Here is a 21,896-nt window from a genome sequence, read left to right as displayed (position 1 = left end):
TTGTCTTATAGTCTCAAGGAACCACGTAAGGGCGCCATATGTGCCAGCACTCAATGATATCGTCTGGCTCAAGTTTATTTTGTGCAGCATCGAAATATATTAGCATCTTGCACGGCTCAGGTCCGCACCTGTCGCTGAGAAATTGCTTTGTCAGACCTCCACTGAGGGCTTCTATCTGGCATATAACTTGGCCACTTCAATGCGGTCAGTAACGGGGAAGGACTTGCGTTGATGGCGGAGACGTATATCGGTTTATCGGACCCCTCGTAATCATGCGCAGTGGCCGCGACCTCCCACCACACTTGTCAATGTCCGTGCTTAGGAGGCGTCTGGTAAATGGATGTTTGTCTCTGCTAGTACGTCTCTGGTAAGATAAATCTCTTTAATGGATACGGGATGTTAGACACTGCGTCGGCATAGGGGCAGTTCAAACGCACTAGTTTACGCACCAAGCGCCTAATCTTTCGAAAAGACGCTCTACAGCCGAAGACGACTTCATCCCTCAAACTGAGCTTACATAGTTCCAAAAGCCACAAAATTGAAAACTAAACGGTCTTTACACATATCAAATAAGGCCATAAACTCTGGTTGTTTCGCCTCTACAGTCAGCCGGATGGTACCAAAATTTCGCCATGAGGTACTTCCTCGCATTCAATGCTGACAGTGTCATTCTGTAAGTACAATGTATTCTTATATAGCGAATATGCTATGATTAAGCCTAGACGGATGCGAGCACCGCGTTTATTTTCACTAGTGCAGGGTGGCTTACGACCTCCGTTAGAGGAAAAGGAGGCGCTAGTGAACACTCTCGCGGTTCGGTTACACTCAACATCAACAGGTAAAAAACTCGAAGTCTGAACAACCGTCGCTGTAGCGCAGATGGTAGGCGCACCAGGCACAAATTTCTGTGCCTATGAGTTCAGGTACAACCACCGGCAGTGTTTTTCGTTGCTTCTTCTATATATTTAATTGCCATTCACGCACAGAATGTTTAGAGTGATACATAACGTAGTGTAGAAATGAAAAAAGCAACAAAAATGCCCTATTGTATTTATGATCGCCCTGTCTGCTGGCTTCTTTTAAAAGGTAATTAGGCAGGGCATGTACTTCAGCAGAGCAGCTGGGAAATTCCGCTTGAAAATGTTTCCAATTCTTATTCATATATATTCTTCCCCATTCCCGTTTTCCCCCTCTTTCTGTCCCTCTTTCGTGTGCAGTATCCACTTTGTTACCTCCTTACCTATTTACAGGCGGCACTCGCCACACTTCAGATTGCTCTCTGTCAAGCTGGTCTGGTGCTCTACCAGCATGGACCAATTTCAGAGGGGTAGGAAGGAGCAAGGGCTTCAAATCCTTTATAGTGCTTGTCGAGGTTTACAAGAAAGTTCAGTAGTATGTCGTGCGCCGGTTTCGTTATGTGTGATTCCTACAGACAGGTCCTCTCTGTTGGAAGACAATTATGCCTCAATTTTGCCACATTTGGCTTTGCAAGAGGCTTGAGGCGTCATTACTGCAATGCATGTTTATACAGAACAGTACCGACTATAATCATGTGGTCTATTTTAAACGCGCAATATACTCACAGGAATAGAGAAAGTGTGTTACTGGGGCGAAAGCACTTTTCCAGAGGAGAACGGACTAGCAAAATGTCTAAAGCACATATGTCCGAGAGAAGCAGCCTTGACAGAAGAATAGAAAATCAGGACGATAAAAGCGGTTGGGCGACTTTGAACCCAACAATTACTTCCGAAGCAAGTACAGGACCTCGTGTCTATCCTTCTTTGTCTTATTGTAAAAACTGGCATAAATACATCTGCAATAGATCGCGGTTGCCATGCTTCTTAGCAGACAACCTTGTCAACTAAACTTGCATCACCACAAGTTGGTGAATCAGATTGAAACATCATCTGCAGAGTGTGTTTGATTTCAGACTTCTTTGTTAACACAAGTGTTCAGCAAAATAATCAGACCCAATCGTGCTCCCAAGTCCGTGTCTAACAGGCATCCTTAATTAGGTCATAATTAGGTCATAGTGGAAGACATGATTTACAGTGGTCAGGTAACAAACTACAAACCGTGTCAATGGCATTCTTTTTTTTTAGAGTTCTTTACGAGACATCCCTGTAGAACAGCGCGCCTCAACAATAAAAAAAATGCGTGCTCTACTGCCTCTGGCTTCCTATAAAGCACACCGTTTTGGCCCCAAGGAACAAAAAGGCCCGTTTCCTCTAGCCATGTTTTGATTGGGAGAATTCTTGTATACAATTAAAGAAATCGTTTGGTCCCATGTACAACAGTCGTTTATTAACTCCATGAGTACCAATTTCCGAGGGCCTTCACAGTACAGGGTTTAGTACAACGAAGCTGCGAACAAATGAGCAACAATACTCCTGCACGGTTTCGTAGGCGTCAAATAGCTAAGTGTTATAAAGGATATTGCACCCGTAAAAAAATTTACAAGGGTTCAACGCTGCTGAACCAAATATTGACCAAAAGCATTAGCTGCGGGTGACCGAGCGTTCTTCTTTTTTTCTTCTTCGTGAGCCCACATATCAAGCGCCGCTTTAACCAACCCGAATGAACGTGCTTTAGTCGCCTATGGGGGTAACGAAATGCCAGGGTTCTAGCAGGCTGATTCTGACACAAAGTCCCATGTAAAATGAGAGACCCAAGTTGGCAGCTCCTGCCAGCCCGCATATAAAGCCCCGCTTTAATCAAGCCGTATGAACGTGCTGTCACGTGGTGTCTGACGTGGCAGCGTCACGTGGGTGCGGCCGCGCTACGCCGACCGTTTGAGTTGGTAGCCCAGACCTCACCCGAGAGACACGTGGTGTGTGACGTCACAGCGTCACGTAGGTGCAGGCGTGCCACACTGAAGGCTCGAAACCTAGAGTAGTATTGCTTTCGCAATAAAACCGGAATGATTGGAACATTTCTCGCAGGAATCTGATAGGTAGTGCGTAGGTATCGAAGTATGATTTAGACTTGAGTATTACGGAAAGTGTTTATACACTGGCCAGAAAATGCGCAGTGCATGTCTAGCGCAGATTGTTACAATTATTGAAACTCTTTCCGTTCTGTTTCATCGTCTAGTAACACTATATGTAATGTCCTCAAGGAACACGAAAAACGCTTCCTATAGTTCCACTGTATGGAGATATGCGGCTACTGATTATGAAATTTCTGACAAGCTCTTTGCCGCCTCTATCGATTTACCCGAATGTGGCAACCACATCGGTGCACGCAGGAGGCAGCAGCTGATGCGTGGGTGACTGCTCTGCGGTGCGTGGCGGCCGCGCTCTTATGCCGAGGCACTGCCGAGGCGAGCAGCGTGGTTGCTCGCATCGCACTACTGATGCTCGCCTTGGCGGGAACGCGAGTGCGCCGGCTGGCAGTGACGCTGGCCACGGTCGCCGTGCTCGCAGCGCCCCTGCTGGACACAGCCTTCGGGGTGTTCTTCATGGCCGCCGTCTGCTCCCACCTGGTGAGCCTGGCTCGAACGCGCCACTCTGACTTTGGGCGCTGTCGGTGTCCGAGAATATATTGATAAATCCGAAATGGAGAGTTACTTTCCTGATTGGTGAGCTCACTCACTCAACAACTCTCACTGGGCCTTTGATAAACTGTTTGTGCGCTTTCAAAAACATGACTATTATACATGAAAGCGCTTTACCGTTGCCTTTTACCTGTAGTCTCTGGCCGAGCATTAATCATAGTGTCACGGGTTCTATCGCTACCCGGACGGCAGTCCAGAAGGACAGGGACAAAGGACGGGGTTGAGGCACAGGAGGCAGAGAGCAGGCGCTTGACCAGGCAAAAGCAGCGGCGTCCCAGAACCACGCGCACTCCGCAGAACTTCGTCTTCTTCTCCCTCCAGAACTGACACGGTTAGCGCGGGTTACACTACTCCTTCCCCTGAAAGGCGCATCGTCCCGATGCGCGCTCCAGCGTAACTGAAACGTTAAATCGAGCAGAGCTCAGAGTCAGAATACGTGGTTTTAGCGTTCACAGTAAGTTTTGAGGCGAACCACATGCACCACTTCAGAATAAGGGGGCCGACGAGATGTGCTAGGAACAATCGGAATCACCTCGTAATTCACGTCGCTTATACGGCGAACGACCTCGTATGGGCCAAAGTAACGTTTTAGCAGCTTCTCGCTGAGACCGCGACGGCGAACGGGAGTCCTCACCCACACTTTATCACCAGGTGCAAAATGAACTTCACGATGCCGGAGGTTGTACCTGCGTGCATCGTAGCATTGATATCTTTAAGCCCAGTTCCGCAAATTAAGGAGATATTGAGTTTGCTTCTGAAACAAACCTGTAAAGATAGCTTACGCGTGAGAATTCGATAGCAGGCACTCTTTTTGTTCCAGCAATTTCGCTGAAATCGTTTCTGAATTTGTTCACAGTCATTGTTATATTGTGTCCGCGTGTTTGTTTCACACTAGATTCGCGACATTCTGACATTGTCGCTAAAAAGCGACGAGAGGTTTGGAGTTTGCACTGGCAACATGACGTAGCGGAAGTGCTTTCTATGTTTCATCTATGCTTATTTCACGCAATGCTACAGTGCGGCAACACCAATAATCACTGCTTACGTGCGCTCACTGTCCTCACATGTTGTTCAGTTCAGTCGTTCAGTCTAGTCCGACTCTTCGTGACCCTATTGACCATGTCACGCCACGCTTTCCGGTCTCTCGTTATCTTCCTAACATCACATAACTTCATCTGCAGCGCCTCGAGGATGCCATCTAACCACCGCGTTCGCTGCCTACGCCTTCTCCGGTGACCCTTAACCTTTCCCAACATCAAGTCTTTCTCCAGCGACTCCTCTCTTCTCATCAGATGACCAAAGTAGCTGAGCTTTAACTTTAGAATTTCACCCTCCAATGAGCAGTCAGGGTTAATGGTCGACAATATCGACTGATTTGATCTTCTGGCAGTCCAAGGAACTCTCAAGAGTCTTCGCCAGCACCACAATTCAAACGCGTCAATTCTTCGGCGGTCAGCCGTTTTCACAGTCCAACTCTCGCATCCATACATCACAAATGGAAAGACCATAGCACGAGTTATACGGATCTTGGTTGGCAGAGTAATGTCTCTGTTCTTTACTAGGCGGTCAAGGCTAACCATGGCTCTTTTTTCCAGAAGCAGGCGTCTCCTAATTTCATGGCTGCAGTCTCCTTCCGGGGTAATCTTGGAGCCCAAGAAGAGAAAATCTGTCACATCTTCCACTTCTTGTCCCTTGATGCTCCAGGACTTGATAGGGCAAGATGCCATGATCTTTGTCGTTTTAATTTTCAGTTAAGCCCAGACTTCTCACTCTCTTCTTGTACGCGCATCAGAAGTCTCGAGTTCCACTTCACTTTCTGCCATTAAAGTGGTATCATCCGCATATCTAAGGTTGTTGATACATTTTCCAGCAATCTTCCCTCCAGCTGAAAACTCGACCAGACCGGCCTTCCTCATGATGCACTCTGCATATAGGTTAAATAGGCAGGGCGACAGTATGCAGCCTTGTCTCACTCCTTTCTCAATCGGAAACCAATCATTAAGACCATGCCCAGTTTTGACTGTGGCATCTTGCCCTTCATACAGGTTCCTGAAGAGACAGATGAGGTGAATTGGAACTCCCATCACATGTTGTATTCGAGTATTGTTAGTGCAGCATTGGTACGCATCCAAACAATAGTTAACGTGTTATAGGTATCAAGAGGAGCCTCTCGTACCAGATGGCTCTCTGACATGCTTCAACCAACTACCGTTCGTGGTCTACGCGATGGTTGCCTGCCTGGTGGCCAAACGGCCTAGGTTATAACCCCAATGTCGACCGACTTTTTATTTAACTACTTCTATTTCAGGTGACCCCACTCGTTGCCATCTTTGTAGGAAGAATAGACTGTTGAAAGGAAGAGCATCGCTAGTCTGATTTTCGTATAATAAAGCTCGTATAGTGCTAGTGCATTAAAAAAACCCTGAATCTCAAGACCAGATATCCATGTCGATCATAATTGTTTAAATACGGAGTGCTAATAGACGAAGCACAAAAGACGGTGAATTAAAAAATTTTTTTTGCAGCATTTGTTTCCTGATTGCACTGTTTACCACGCTAGCTAGAAATCTATTTCCACTATAAGATATGAAGTTAACATTTATGCCAATCTTCAACACCCTCACTGCATATCTGAGTGTGTGCGTAACTCGGGACTCAACAAGTCGATGCCGGCAGTAGATCGGGGCTGCGTATGCTCACAATGCAAAATCAACGTGTTAGAAGATTAGACCGTAAGATAATCTCCAAAACGCAGACAACAGTCACCAGTTGGCTTATTACTGACCATTTGACATTGCTAAAGACAAGACATGGAAGCAAAAGGGATACACAGTTCCTTATTATGTTCTGAGGTTAATTTGTATACCGCGATAACGAATCTGCAAGCGTACGATTTGGCTATCCATGGCTGCCTATTATTACAACGATTACAAACGCGGTGGTTGCATGCAGGTCCGTCTGCTGCGCTCCAAGCCGCTGCAGGACATCCAGCGACGCTGCCTGTTTCGCAGGGTCACGAGTGGCCTCACCTCCAAGGAGCGGCGAATATTGGCGCGCTTCATCTTCCGCGAGGAGTGCGCGTTGCCCATGGACGATGTGCCGCCGCCAGGTAGGGGCGCAAGCGGAGGTCTAATACCGGTCGAATAATTTTCCAGCAATTATACCACATCAACAAGTAGCAAATCAAGAATAAAATGACAGAATGAAGCTTTCGCACGACGCAGATATAAAAAAAAGCAACAAGAGCACAATGGCTATGTTCACCGGCACGTTTTTGTAGCGACGGGGGAAATTTGATGTGGAGAAAGGAGTTAAGCCGCCCGTATGAGCACGGAAGAAGCTTGTAAGAATCCACAATAAAAGTTAGACGCGGCTAGAGGACAGATGATCGTGAGTAGAGACAAGAGTGGTGTCATAAGTAATTTAGAACAGATTAGAAACGTTCGAGATAAACACCGCAATCCGAAGAGAGAAATAGACGTCCGTGCGAGACGTCCGCGTGCTGTGCGATGCCAAGCACTCTAAAGAACCCCAGGTGGTTGAAATTTCCGGAGTCTTCCTCTACGGCGTTCCCCATATCCTGAGTCGCTTTGGGACGTTCAACCCATTAAATCAAACGAAACGGAGTAACCTCCCCGGACTTCTTTCTTTTATTATTTGGCGTATTTCTTTCGCATAATTTTCATGACAGCTAATAAAATTCTCTCTACCATGTCACCATTGTCACTTTGCCGGTACGAAGGGATTCAGCAACATATTTTTCGGGTTACGCTGGTTTTCTCACCCGCTTAATGAATTAAACACTTCTCCCCAGCACACTGTTTGCTTTTCGCAGCGAGGGCTCTTTTTAGGCAGTGCCTATGATTAACACACTGCGCAGACATTGCTGGCCTACAACAGCTAGCCACCAGCTGCAAGCAGGCTGTTATGTATAAAACATTATTATTACGTAATATATCAATATATGCTAAATTTCTAGCTATGTTACATTGCTTCCTATAGTAATTTTGTCACTTGTTGGAAAGTGGAATTATATAGAGTATAGCTCGGCGGCTCTATTCGTCGTATACACAGCTCGCCTATCCAAAACCCGCCTTTAAAACTGTTCGAGCATAAACGCTGAAGAACTTTATCGTGACCACCTTAATTTTCTCTTCTGTGAGAAACTCAAGCATTTTTGATGTAGACTGGTAGGCAAACGCTGCATATCACTCACTTTTGCCTTTTCACTGTCTCAGAACTTGCGACAGAGCACTTTTGCTGACAGCTTGTATTTATTTGGTATGGATTTCACTTTGTCGTAATTTTCTACCTCCTCCTTCTCTATGCGAGTGATTACGTCTACCGCTTTACCGTGTAAAAGCGTTGTAGCCATGTTTTCCGGGAAAACCCTTGCTTCTTGTACGTCTTCTCGAAACCAACTAAAAGCAAACTAAATCTCTCTTCAATCCTTAACGGCCGCATCAGGTCACTCATGTTAAACTACCCCAGCCCCTGCTCCGCGTGCTTGCTTGCGTTGCAGTACGAGTCTATTTTATTTCTCGATGGCGAGTCGGGATGTTTCATTTTCAAAGTGAGTTGATCCTGTCCTGCTCCTCGTTCACAAGCGTTTGCACGCACGCACGCACGCACGCACACAGACACACGCACGCACACGCACACACACCTACACCCACGCAAACACACACATACACCCACACACGCACACACACACGTACCTTCCCCCCCCCCCCACACACACAAGATGCGCGTTTGGACTATGCTAGCTAGAGCGTCGAGAAGCGGTCGGCAAGAGGCGGTCGGCACAGCACTGAACTAGCACAAAATGTCCATTTCTCGGAATGATGTTCTTGCGTCCGGTGCAGCCGCATCAGCGGTCACGTAAGCCGGTTGTGCAACTTAACACTACATATTACTTATATTCGCGATTAAATCACTAAAAGACCATTGACCAGCGTTTTTTTCCTACTTATTCCCATTTTCACGTTTTCATATAACGTTCAACTACTTCTTTGTCAGGACTTCATTTAGGTGCGTATAGGGCTGGCTGTTTGTAGCAGTTATTGCAAGAAAACAGTGCAAATCAATCATCCCGCAACATTCTTCTTCTCCGCCGCGCATTGTTCAAAATAATATTTTGTAAGTTACTACCGGAGAAAAATAGCTGGCATTCGTGATGGTCGCTTGCTCGAAACCTCCAGTATACATTATAACAAGAAGAGCTCATAGGAAGACAACATAGAAACTTTTTCTCGCTCATTTTTTTCATTAATGCCTTTTACCTTACGCAAAACGTTACTGAAACGATATTCCAAACACAATGACCATATAAAAAGCAATAGCTTTTCAAATCTTCCAACAACACATCTACAAGTCTTAGACGTAATTCAGGCGGACAATATGTGATATATCTCGCTTTATATTTAAGCTCACTGTTGTTGTTTTACCCTGTCCACTGTCTCTCTACTGCCTGTTCTGTATCAATTGTGAATATATACCAACACAAACTCCCATAGCTTTCCGGTGCTACCATGCGATTCTGAAACACGCTCACTTGGCTTATATGGCTTCCTCTACAGAGAGCCCGCCAAGCAGCGGCCCAGTGCAGGACGACAGTGCCCCGGCCTCGGTACCCGCGTCAGCACCTATGCTCGTCGAAGCTGCGTCGCCAGGCGGGTCCCCTTCGTCCTCCGGTGGGTAACGTGTGCATCTGTAGGCGACCACGATTGTTGCTATTCGCGATGCCTTCAAGAATTCCTCTGCTCTGTTCCTCCACTATAACAGCTGCACTAGGATGAGATGGTATTCAGCGATGAGGAGCTCCAGATAAATTTCCAAATTGGGAGGCTGAGTAAGTCTCGTTGATTTCGCACATGCTCACATCTGTTTGAATGTGCTCCCCATGTGCGAATACATCCAGGAGCCTTGAACTCGCCTGCCGAACGTTGAAACCACTGCCACATTTCGTCGGGTTATGTTTGAGGGCATACATGGCCTGCGTATACGGTCACAGTAAGGTGCGACGTATGCAAGGTTCAAGGTTTATACCATGTTTACGGGACCAGCGTTCGTGCAAGCTTCGATTTAAATCCTAAAGACGGGAAGCTGCAAGGATGAATGATACTTACGTTGGAAATCTGGGCGGAAAGCAAGTTCGCACGGTCGTACGCACCGCAAGAATTTCGGCGAGCAACGTTGTATTCAAGGATTTGACGATAGGCTCATTAGTAAGCAGCAAGTGACGAAGAATGGGTTGCTGGAAACACGCATTTAGGAATTAAGGTTATAAAGAGTGCCCGTGTTATCCAAAACCTGCTGTTGTCACCGCTATCTTAACCGCATGCTATAAAATAGTTCAATAGTATGCGGTTCCTCATCCACCGGTAAAAACCGAAGTATATGGGCCCGAATAGATTTATGTTCTACATTACATGACGTTCCACAGATCGAGCTTTTCTCCATGTAGGTGGAATACTTATCTGAGCGCGGCCTGGCGACCAGTCACTTCTGAATTTTGGTGCAGGCCCTTCAGTGTGTTGCAATAATTGCAGCAACAAATGCGCTCAATGGTGGATAAATTTCACTGTGCATTTCTCAGGCAGCTCGTCTTATCAATGATGTGTTCCCGTGCAGCAGTCCGTCTAATAATCATAGAGGCTCAACAGGATCGCAATGTCTTGAAAGGGAAAATAGGGAGCACGAGACCCGTGCAAACCTGAAAAGCGACAGACGCGGTCGCTTTTCCATTGTCACTTGGGCACTACCCGATATGTAGGGAAACGGTTTGACCTCGTGCCCAATATGTTTACCATTATAGTACCCATAACGGTTCCTACAAAGTAGGCGTAAACTGCAATCGACGTCCATCAGCAGACATGTGTTTTCGCCACTTCTTGGTAATCAGTGGAAACGCATTCGGGTAGCAGGCATATGTGAGAGCATTCTGAAAAGAAAATAGCACAGTCTACACTCGGGAGAGATTTCTGTGGCGATGCAGCCGAAGGTTTCGCCGCAGGCCTTTCCTGACTGTTTCTGCACCATGTTGTTCATGTAACTCCGGCTTCAGTTATGGTTTCAAATTTAGCTCTGCCTTCATATTAGATTAATATTTTTATAGTCAATAACTACACTGAAGTGTGCTTTTACATAATTGACTGCCTATGTCGGCTTATGTTGTCCAAAAAGGCGTATTGCGAGTGTGGACTGAAATCGGCGCAGAGACGCGGCAGACTCTGTGGCATTCGCATGAAATATTATAGTAACGTTAAATACTCAGTGCTAGCTCTGTATTGGCTACTATGGTGGTATAAGACTGATGTAATAAGAACGTGAATAGTTCTTTTAATTATATATTCCTCACTTTTGAATGTGATATATTCTGCTGCTTAATGAACGGGTGTGTGTCGGGTTCATAGCTTTCGTTCATAGCCACATGCTTTTGTCGACGTGTATAAACAATGAAATCCGCGTACCGCATGAAAGCTCTGGGAGAAAAAGGTCCGCCTCAAAGAGAAAGCAAGCACTCGCACAACATGGGCGCGAAACGGGCCGTGCCGCACTCTAGTTTGCACTTTTTCACGAAGGAAACTAATGCTTTTAACGCACTGAAACACCAATGTTCAAAACATAGCTAATCTGCTTCTATTGGCTCCGCTAATTTGCATATGAAGCCGCGAATCAGGCCTAAATATTGTAATATTGTTTATTCAAGGGACACAGCTTCTGATTCTTGTTTATGAGCAACGTATTGCCCCTTAGGGTAATACCCTTAGGGTCGCTTAGAGTAACAAACTGGATTACAAGGTAAGGAAAGCATAGCAGGGGATGGCAGAAAGTTAGGTGGGCGGATGAAGTTAAGAAGTTCGCAGGGGCTAATTGGATGCAGCTATCACAGGGCCGTATTGGAAAAATATGGAAGAAGTCTTCGCCCTGCAGTGGGTATAGTCAGGTGATGATGATAATGATTGCACTTTAAACAGAGTGGTCTCGGTGGTATGCAGGTAACCAGCCCCAATCGCGCAGCATCAAGCTGCTCCTGCCGCCGCCACCCAGTTCAGCTCGAAGAGGCCGCCAGAGTGCGCCGCGCGTCGTCATGCCCGGGGATTCGTCGCCTGACACCGTTAAGAGCAGCATGCGCCGAGACGCGCGTGAGTCTTATGTGAGCCTACTTGCAGTGTGTGTGCACTAAGCCATTGTCAAAAAAAAAAAGAAGACACCGCATGGAGAGTTGCACAAAAAGACAAACACTAAGCAAAAGCAGCATTGAAGGCCTATAACACTACTTAATGATTTAGGCGCAGTTAGGATGTGGGCGTTGTTAAACTACCGCGAAAAAAGCTTGCCATCCTTATCATGCGAAAGGGTCAATTGATAAGAACAGTTTGCTAGTGCGACTTATCGACAGAAAAAATAACATGGCTGCGCTTAAGTCGGCTTTAGAATGCAAACAGCGAAAACCACTTCAGGGACTGTTTTCACTAATTACATCGTCATTGTCTTCCCTACTGTCATCATCATCACTATCACTGCTATTATCATTATCAAGTAAGTTCACTGCTATTGTCATTGCTACGAACCATCTTATCACTACACCAACTTCAGCTTCCTTATTATTGTATTATCGTAATTATCATTATCATTACGGCTTCGTGACGGCCATCGCTACTATCATTCTGACGCTTGGCAAGGAGAATTATGATCGGTTTCTCGTGATGCCGGGGTGGAGTATAATGGCGTAGGTGTGGATCGAAGGGATGGTGGTCCGATTCCCAACGGTGAGGTTTTTTCTTTGAGTGTTCGTGCGAAAATCTCCCGCGAACAATGTTTGCGAACGCTTCCGCAGTCGATGAGCCAATAAATACTGTAGCCTAAAAATGCTCTTGCAGATGCTGCTTTCCTCGAGCCAATTGTGTTCGGAGACCCTGCACTGTTGGACATCGTCCTCTGGCCCAGCTCGTAAGTGAAGCGTGCAGCTCACTGCGGAACACTTAATCCTGTATGTATTCGTGCGCAAAGTGTGTTCGCACAGCCTGGTAGGTGGTGACACCATCAAAGGCTGCTGAAGACGCTCGTGTTTCGGGATTGGCAGCGAATTTAGCGCTTTTAGAGACGCTTATTTGAATTATGCCCAGAACACTCACAACAACAACAACAACAAAAGTCTTCCGTATGTTCGGTAAGGAAAGTGTCAAAACTTTTCAATGTTAAAACTCCTAGGCGGCGAGTTTACTCTCAAAGTGACCACCGGTACAACCGCTTCCTAATTCTCCTGTGGAACAGTAGCAAGAAATACAAAACGCCTTTTCCGAAAAGCTATATATTTTGCTCCACTTCTACATTTTCACACGTAAAACTCTGTTAGTAAAACCTATTTAACAACACTAAAAAGTTCCATGTTCCCGTTCTTCCATTCAACCCTTTTAAGCGTTCTGAAAATAATCGCAAGCGCTTCTGAAGCATTGAACGTGGGAACAGGGATCACAGCGTATCGTTTTCAAGACCAAATGGTGACCTAGCACACGATAGCCTAGGCGATAATACGCTTAGCAACGTGTTAGTACGAGGTTTTAACCTTCACCATGTTCCACTTCTCCACATGGGTTTCTTTCTAGTTACAGTGGTGTGGATCCGATTATATTTCACTCTTGTAGGCGTAAACGCAAGGACCAATAAACTAAAATTGAAGTTTGCTTGTACAATTGAAGTCATTATTGTAATATTCTTAGAAATGAATGAATTTTTACACATTCCAGCTTCGGGAAGGCACTACCATGCAATTGCAAGACGGGAAAAATTATACCTGTTTTTAGTGGAAAGGTATTCGTAATCCGTTCAGCTATAGAACCATATTGCTCACATCTGTACCTTGCTAAATGTTGAGAACTGAGATATTTTTATTCACTTAGTAGACTGGCCTAATCGATTTTTTCGGCATTTCAGAACACGGCTGCCGTAAATGGTTTTTCGCCATGCCGAACTACTTTCTTTCACAAACGATGTGCCAACATAATTAACTTCAGTTTTGTTACTGAATTTCTAGATTTCACTAAAATATTTCATTCAGTTATTTATACTACCCTTACATAAGCTTACTTAGCATTCAGAAAGTTAACCTGAACATACTTAATTGGATTTGTCTTGCTAATTTAACGCTTTTTTTCGCCATACCGAACTACTTTCTTCCACTAACAATGCGCCAACATAATTATCTTAAGTTTTGTGACTGAATTTCTAGATATCACTAAATATTTCATTCAGTTAATTAAACTGCCATTATATAAGCTTATTTAGCATTCAGAAAGTTAACCTGAACATACTTAATTGGATTTATGACGACCCATATAGCTCACATCTGTATGTTGCTAAATACTGAGAACTGAATTATTTTTTTTTTTCACTTAGTAAACCACCATAAACGATTTTTTCGGCATTTCAAAACGTGGCTGCCGTAAATGTTTTTTCACCATACCGAACTACTTTCTTTCACCAACAATGTGCCAATATAATTACCTTACGTTTTGTGACTGAATTTCTAGATATCACAAAAATATTTAATTCAATTAATTATACTGCCCTTACAACAGCTTATTTAGCATTCAGAAAGTTAACCTGAACATACTTAATTGGATTTATGCCTTGCTAATTTCACGCTCGCAGATTGTAGCTAATAATAGTGCTAATTCACTTTCAACAATAGTAAACTCGGTAGTTCTTCAAGTCAACGGCCTGCTGTTGTTTCTTGTTTATATGAATGATTCATAAACTCAAGTTAAACCTTAAATTTATTCGCAGACGTTTGTGACATTTTTTTATGAGCTAAGCAACGAATCAGACACTACGCTATTTCAAGCTGACCTAAATATCATATCTAATTAGCGTAATACATGGATCGTACAACGAAACCAAGATACGTGAAAGACTATCCGAACTTCTCGTGCAAACGGAGATTGTCCTGATTATAAGGTCGACATACAACAGTATTTTGTGCTCCTGTCACACTGTCATTTTCAAAGGCGATTGAGCCGATAGCCTTCAAGATATTCAATTGCGATTTAACTCGAAGGAGTTGTGCCGGTGCTACACGGCAAAACTCGAATGCTGTTGAAATAGTTCTAGCCTTTGGCACCAAACTTTTGTGGCGCCACTATCGTTGCTTTTGGTTTTGCTCAAAGAACAACAATATTTCTATAAATGCAAAAAAAAAAAAAAATTAGGACTGTTCACCTCTCTTAGTAACTGTAGGTTTTTAGTTGCTATTAAACAACTTTGTATTTTGCGAAACGCGGTGACATTCGTACGGCTGTGCTTTTCATTGTGTTTGATGTTATCGGCGGCACAGGTTACAATGGTGTAGAGTACAAAACTAATACGTCTTAAGAAGAGCGATGCTATATTTTAAATGGCTACACACACTAATATTTTACTGCGTAAATAAAAGATATAAAGTAATAAAGCTTGTTCGTGTTTTTGTATCGTAAATGCGCTGTGCACGAAAGGGCGCGTGGCGCTCCTCGAGTCAACGCTAGCAACCTTGCGCGACGTTCGAAGGCCTTCGACAATCGGTTCGAGGGCCTTCGGAATGCCCATGTGACAGCGGTATTAGAAATCTTCACATCATACTGCTACCTTGGAGTCAGCCCGGTCGGACTCAAGAGACGATATCGCGCGCTGGCGGTGGCTCCTCTCGGCTCGGGCCGTGAGTCAGGATAAAAAAAAAAATCTGTCCTGAAAAAGAAGGCATATCGGTTGCTTAGTCTGCACCAGTCACATTTAATTGCCCAGTATACGACTTGTTTGGCAGCGTGACCAGCATTTCCCGCGGTTCAAAATGTCCATGTGGCAACAGCGATTGTTACAATGCGCCAATGAAGACTGCCGAATGGCTAATCCTTTCTTGCAGTGCCAGAAGCCCCCAACGAAGTGGGTTAGGACATAGTGAAATCGATTCAACGAACTAACGCGCAAATTTAAGCCCTTTGAAATGGGCCCGAATCGCAGTGCTTAATTGTTCCACATAGGAAGTATAGGAAGAGACAGCGTTTCGGCGCGTTCGAACTAATGCGCCGTACGAAAGGTATCTTTGCTTTCACGTGATGCAGGCGGTACGCAGTGTTGGAGAGCTACCTGCTGTACAGAACGCTACTGGTACACTCGCTAATCTCCATGGCAACGCTGTCAGGCAGTCCGCAAAACCGCTTCCTGGTCGACTACGAGAACAGGTGCGTTCTCTCGGATCGCCTGACGTCGCGCTGCGTTTGCAGGTTTCAAGGACGGCCTTTCTGTTTGATGCAGCTGCGTAACCGAAGCGATTATCCCGTAAACCGACTCCCACGGAACTGGAGACCTTTTGTCGTGCTTTCAAGCTCTAGATGCGCTACTGAGCTGAAGCCTTTTCTGTGGATTTGTAAAATTCTGAAGCCATCTTGCTCTATTGGTCTTTCGGTACGGCTGCTTGCACTTCGCTCACATACTGATTGCTAGTCACAGGGCGTCAATTAATGGAGTATGCGAAGAAAATTCGACTTGTAGCTTTAGGAAAAGAGTGGCGTTAATAGTTACCGACCATTTAGTTTTCGACTATATCGTTGTTGGTCTTTTTCTCGGCAATAATGTTTGCGTCGGTATATATGTGCAGTGGATCGATGCGGTGTTTGGTCTGATACCTGCGTATTAGAATATATAACTCTCTCTGTGCGGCCCGGCTTCTCGGAGCTATAAATGCAAATTTGAAAACGGAACTAAATGCGAGCCCACAACTGGTACTTCGCAGGCACAGCGGAGCCAGACTGCTACGTCTCTGCTCAATATCATGCTGTTGTGGATATGGACCAACGTTCGGGTAAAACAGCTGCGAATTTCCGTTGTTTCAGCCATATTTGATGGGGTTGACTCATGTCTCAAGAACAGTAGCATCTGGAAAGTGCGTCACTGACGCAGGGGGCCGATGATGTCAGCAACTACTCATGCATCCAATGGCACCCAGAACAGCGGAAGCGCATGTCGTTTTTTGAACTCTATCCTAACGTCACTGGCTGCAAAGAATCAGGAAATTGCATGTTCTCATTTTAAGCCAATGAAATCGCTGGCTCAAAGTCTACAAGTACCTCGATACAGCGTGCGGGCTATACTTAAAAACATGTATATTTTGGACTCAGCTAGCTCATAAAATTGCATTTGCAATTATCTCCAGCAGCGACTGGACTAAATGCGCAGACGCGGTAAAGGATATAGAAGAAATATTTGTTTTTATTTGTTTTGACACATTGGCCGAGATTGTTTTTTGACAATTTATTCTGAACTTAATTCTGCTACTAGACTTGAAGTGGGTGAACCTTCTATTTCACTGATATAGCCCAATACAGGAGAAATTTCCCGAACATTTCCCTAACAATTCCCGAAAATTCCCGCTTTACCTTACGCGAAAATCACTGGGATAAATGTTTATTTCACAAAAGGAAAGAAAAAATCATCTCTGCGCACGGTATACTGGAAGTTACGGCGCATTCCAGGAGGTTACCCGTTTTAATGAGAATTATTTGCCAGATTTAGCCAAATGCTTCATGGAATTATTTATTCCGCCCGTTGTTTTACCTGCTTCTGACGAAGGGCGTTTTATGATCTGTACATGGTGCAGGCTGCAGATTCCTAATCGGCTCAGCTACCACCAGTGGCTCTGCCTGGTACTCCCGGCCGTGGCCGCCTCGACTTCGGTGTTCTGCTACTACGTGGACGGCACCCTGCTGGACAGCTTGTGAGGGTGCTTGCTCTCTCGCGTTCTGTAGAACGGAAGCAGTGGCAGGGGTCCCTACATAGATTCATTCGTTCGGGCTTACATAACATTCACGCCTTTGTGAAACTAAACGGTCATAGAAGACGTACATTGATTGTATGCATCACCAAAGACAAGATTGTGTATGTGAGGTGTTTTTATTTGCGGGTCATGTTCGCAGCATTTTCGTCGGATGCAGTTTATAAGCTCGCGCTTCCTGGCCCTCGCATTTCGGTGTTCTGCAATGAAAGCATTAACGTCTTATTCGGCGTATGTATTTTGTACCTATCGCAGTTCTGTGCAGATTGATAACACCGGCACTGTTTCAGTGATGAAACCAGGCTTCAGCAATAGGCCAAGCTCGTGCGTTTCCAGAATTCCCAATCTTGGGCAACGATACCACTGTATGGTACTATCCCAAGCATAACCGCACGCGACCACCTTTTATGTTTTAATTCAACTAAGAAGGGCAGAAGATACGCAAGAATTTATAGAGACTTTGGTCACGAGAACATTGTTTTTCAAAGGGTGACACTCGTAATTCTGGCTGCAATCACGATGGAGGAAACGTTGTTTCAATCCTCAGCAATTAAAGCTATGCCAACACAGTCACCGAATGTCATGGTGCGGAATACAAGCACTTTGTGCCTATTGCTAGCATAGGGGAAGGAAGGAGCAGTTCCTGTCTCATAAGAAGTAGTTCCAATCCTGTGCTGACTAGCGGAGGCGGAAGATAACTGCAAATTGAATAAGGGGGAGGGGTGATATTTCTATTTCTAATTGCTCTGAAAGTATGCCATATAATTGTCAATCAAACGTGCACACACAACAATGTTTATGCAATTAAGCGACGAAAAAACACAATTCCACATTCACATACGAGAAAAAATACTGAAGGCAAAGTTAGGCAATTTACAACGAACACTTCCAAGACTTTAAAAGTCATGTCCTCTTTACAGCGAAGACACTTTGAACACGGCGGCCAAGTTTGTTTTAGGGGAGGGAATTGGGTGCAGCGCTGCAGACGTTAACTGCGGTGAGCATTTTGTGGTTGTACTACGTTGCCTACCAGGTGGTTAGAATGCGTAAGAATGCCAAATGTCCAGTGTATTTAATCTAATCTTTTTTTTGGTTCATGAGGTCAATGTCCCAAAGCAGCTTATCAGATAGGCTGTAATGTAGCGCTTCAAAAATTTTGTCCACCTGTGGTTCTTTAACGTGCACTGGCAGCGCCTTGTTTTTCGCTCCAATCGAAAAAGACCGCCACGGCCGACATTTGATCCAGTATCCTTGAACGCAGTCACTGCGCTACCGCGGCGAGGCTTAACTAAAGCTAGAAGTCAACATTGAGCTGGTCACGTGCAAATTAATTTCGATACCGATTTTGGTGAAATTCGGAGGAGGTTAAAAATTGAGCGTCCAGGGATAAAAAATGGCGGTAACACACCAAAAGTTTGAAGCCATGACTTAGTTGCCTGCACTAAAATCAGATTCGATACCTTTTTTTTTGTCTAATTCGTACGATGTGAAATTTTCGGGGTCCATGGTACGAATGTCGGGTGCCCACCTAAATTTTGAAGTCATCACTTAATTGACCCCACTGAAAATTTGGTTAGATACCATCCTTTGTCTGTTTCGGAGCATGTGAAATTCCGAGGATCCAGGAGCGTCAAATTATGTGGGTGGCTCATCTAAATCTGGATGTCACCACTGAGTTGGCCGTACCTAAATTAGGTTAGACACCACTTTTGGTCAAATTCTGAACAAATCGAATTTTCGTGGTCCAGAAGGCCAAATCTTTTGCGGACAAGCAGGCATCTGTAGCCGCTTTGCTGTAACATGAGCTTATTAATACTTGCGCATTAATGATGACCGCGGCTATTACCTGAGGCCTATACTCATGGATATCTTACATGACATAATACAGAACAGAAAGAAGAAAAATAACAGACGGTTTCATCATACTTTGCCAGCAAACGCGTATTATTCGAAAGCGTCCAATTCCTCGACTGTATCGATTCTTAAGCACTTTACGACCTTGTTCTGGGGGTGGCGGTCCAGTCGAATTTCCTGGTTGGGCCAAGTCTATCAGTTCGAAAGCATTTCTCGCCTCATGATTCGCGTGTCCAGAAAGTGTGAACAAAAACTGTGTCGAGAAAGTGTGACTGTGAAATTTCTTTGCACTCAGATATAAAGAAAAATAAAGTGTCACACCAGAAGTCGAACCGCCAGCCTTCCGATCTCCAGGCGATCGCACCAACCACTAGTCTACACCGTGATTATAAAATAATTTCGCGATTCTTCTTGTTTAGCGTAACGACGGCGAAGGGCGCTGTGGGGGACGGCAAAAGCAGTAGTAACATAAAAACAATGAAATGAACAACATTTCGATGAGCTGCTCCCGAGCATGGGTTCTGAGGACCAACAGACGGGTTTCAAAATCTGCTCTTTTAAATTCAAAACAACTCAAAGGCAGTGAATATCCGGTTGCACAGACGCGTGATACTGTCGATCTAGGTTAAAGCAAAACAGCACAGAAGTTTCGTGAAACTGTCGCCAGGGGGCAGCACCTGAGGCGCAAACTGCTTTAGTAATGTCAGAATAAAGGAATGAACATGCAGTAACACAATCAGTAGCAGTAGAGAAATGCTTTCGAATTTGTGCACGTAAGCAGACTAAAGTGAATCAAGAAATCATTTTGGGGGTGGGCGAAGTAATTTTCAATAATGATCACAAGCAGCAATAATTGTTCACAATGTCCTCTAAGACAGCGGATTAGAGTCATCGTACTAGCGCTGCTGGAGGGGTGGGGGGGTAGGGGGTTAGTTGAATGGTGTTCAGAAGGAGCTGATTTGTACACGAAATCTACGTTCTACTTACCTCTGCTATGCGTTCGTGTCGACGCCTCGAATTTCTGACAATGGTTTCTGCCTCACCACTTTGGTGTTAGAGTGATGAAGGGGGTACAAGGCTGACTCCAGTCAGGTGGAAGGCATTTTTCTTCAGCCGCTCTAAGGACAGCACTATGTATCATCTACTTTTCTTCTAGAGTTCACGAACTCCGGTGTATCGTCTCCTCTCTGGGCCCGTCGTCGCTGCCACTGGAGATACTGTAGTGCGAGCCTGCCTTAAACTCTATTCTCGAACTTTTCAAATGAGTTACGCAAGCACGTTTAAGGCGAAAGCATTCGTGTCTGATGAGTGGTGTCGCCAGAAAGTATCGGCAGAGCCTGCAATCAGAGTGTGTCCGCAAAACCTGACGCTTAAGAAAAAAATTGCAAAACAATAGTGTCCATACTAGGAATCGAATCATGATCTTTCCGTGTTCCAGCCAAGTATGTTAATAAAACTCTTCGACAACTTCCGGCAGGCGTGAAAATAACTGTCATTGCCTAGCGTAAGAACGGTGAAGAGCGTTGAGGGAACTAAATAAAAACTCTTAGAAAAGCTCTAATAATAAAATAAATAAAAATAAAAATGAATATATATATATATATATATATATATATATATAAATGAATGAAAGAAGCCAACAGTCGGCGAGGCCAAGGAAAGCGCTGGGAATGGCACTTTTAGGTCTTTTTTTATTATGTTTGCTTAGATAATCACAGAAATTAGTAATGTAATCTGTTTAGGGGAAAGATAATTAAACACAAAGTAGAAGAAAAAACAACGTGCCGATGGTGGGATCCGAACCCACGACCTCCGAATATCGCGTCCGGTGCTCTTCCAACTGAGCTACATCGGCCGCTGTCCCCCCTGCTACTTGTTTGGGTATTTATGTTGTCTGTATACGAACCTTGAGAGTGTTCACCAGCGCCACCCTCAGCCATAGCGGCGGACGTAGAACGTCCTTTGTTACCGCCAGCGTCACGTAGAACGTGATCAAGAGCGAGGGCGAAAGCTGTGCTAGAACCCTCTTACGCTACCTATGGCTTCAAGACTGCCAGAACCGAGACCCCGGTAAGCTACAAGCAGATCAATTAAGGGGAAATGAGGGTGCTCGTTATAATAAATGAATGAAAGAAGCCAACAGTCGGCGAGGCCAAGGAAAGCGTTGGGAATGGCAGTTTTATGTCTTTTTTTTATTATGTTTGCTTAGATAATCACAGAAATTAGTAATGTAATCTGTTTAGGGGAAAGATAATTAAACACAAAGTAGAAGAAAAAACAACGTGCCGATGGTGGGATCCGAACCCACGACCTCCGAATATCGCGTCCGGTGCTCTTCCAACTGAGCTACATCGGCCGCTGTCCCCCCTGCTACTTGTTTGGGTATTTATGTTGTCTGTATACGAACCTTGAGAGTGTTCACCAGCGCCACCCTCAGCCATAGCGGCGGACGTAGAACGTCCTTTGTTACCGCCAGCGTCACGTAGAACGTGATCAAGAGCGAGGGCGAAAGCTGTGCTAGAACCCTCTTACGCTACCTATGGCTTCAAGACTGCCAGAACCGAGACCCCGGTAAGCTACAAGCAGATCAATTAAGGGGAAATGAGGGTGCTCGTTATAATAAATGAATGAAAGAAGCCAACAGTCGGCGAGGCCAAGGAAAGCGTTGGGAATGGCACT

At 44.9% G+C, this 21,896-nt stretch overlaps 1 protein-coding gene across 2 annotated transcripts in view; it reads left to right on the top strand.

The window, feature by feature from the left end:
- The window catches only part of LOC146177471 (uncharacterized), a 70,835-nt gene that overhangs the window by 13,446 nt on the left and 35,493 nt on the right, over positions 1-21,896 (top strand). The window contains exons 3-9 of one of the 2 annotated variants that reach the window (XM_084580459.1): positions 3,248-3,484; positions 6,509-6,665; positions 9,136-9,249; positions 11,557-11,703; positions 12,442-12,511; positions 15,655-15,774; positions 17,190-17,306. In XM_084580459.1, the coding sequence (XP_084436585.1) occupies positions 3,248-3,484; positions 6,509-6,665; positions 9,136-9,249; positions 11,557-11,703; positions 12,442-12,511; positions 15,655-15,774; positions 17,190-17,306 (962 nt within the window). The remainder of the gene's footprint in view (positions 1-3,247; positions 3,485-6,508; positions 6,666-9,135; positions 9,250-11,556; positions 11,704-12,441; positions 12,512-15,654; positions 15,775-17,189; positions 17,307-21,896) is intronic. The other variant, XM_084580460.1, reaches the window with a different exon arrangement.

Source organism: Amblyomma maculatum, chromosome 10 (genome assembly GCF_055883805.1).
Source record: "Amblyomma maculatum isolate TAMU_Amacu chromosome 10, ASM5588380v1, whole genome shotgun sequence".
Lineage (NCBI taxonomy): Eukaryota > Metazoa > Arthropoda > Arachnida > Ixodida > Ixodidae > Amblyomma > Amblyomma maculatum.
Note: the sequence above shows the minus strand (reverse complement) of the source record. Positions and strands in the feature narration are given on the sequence as shown.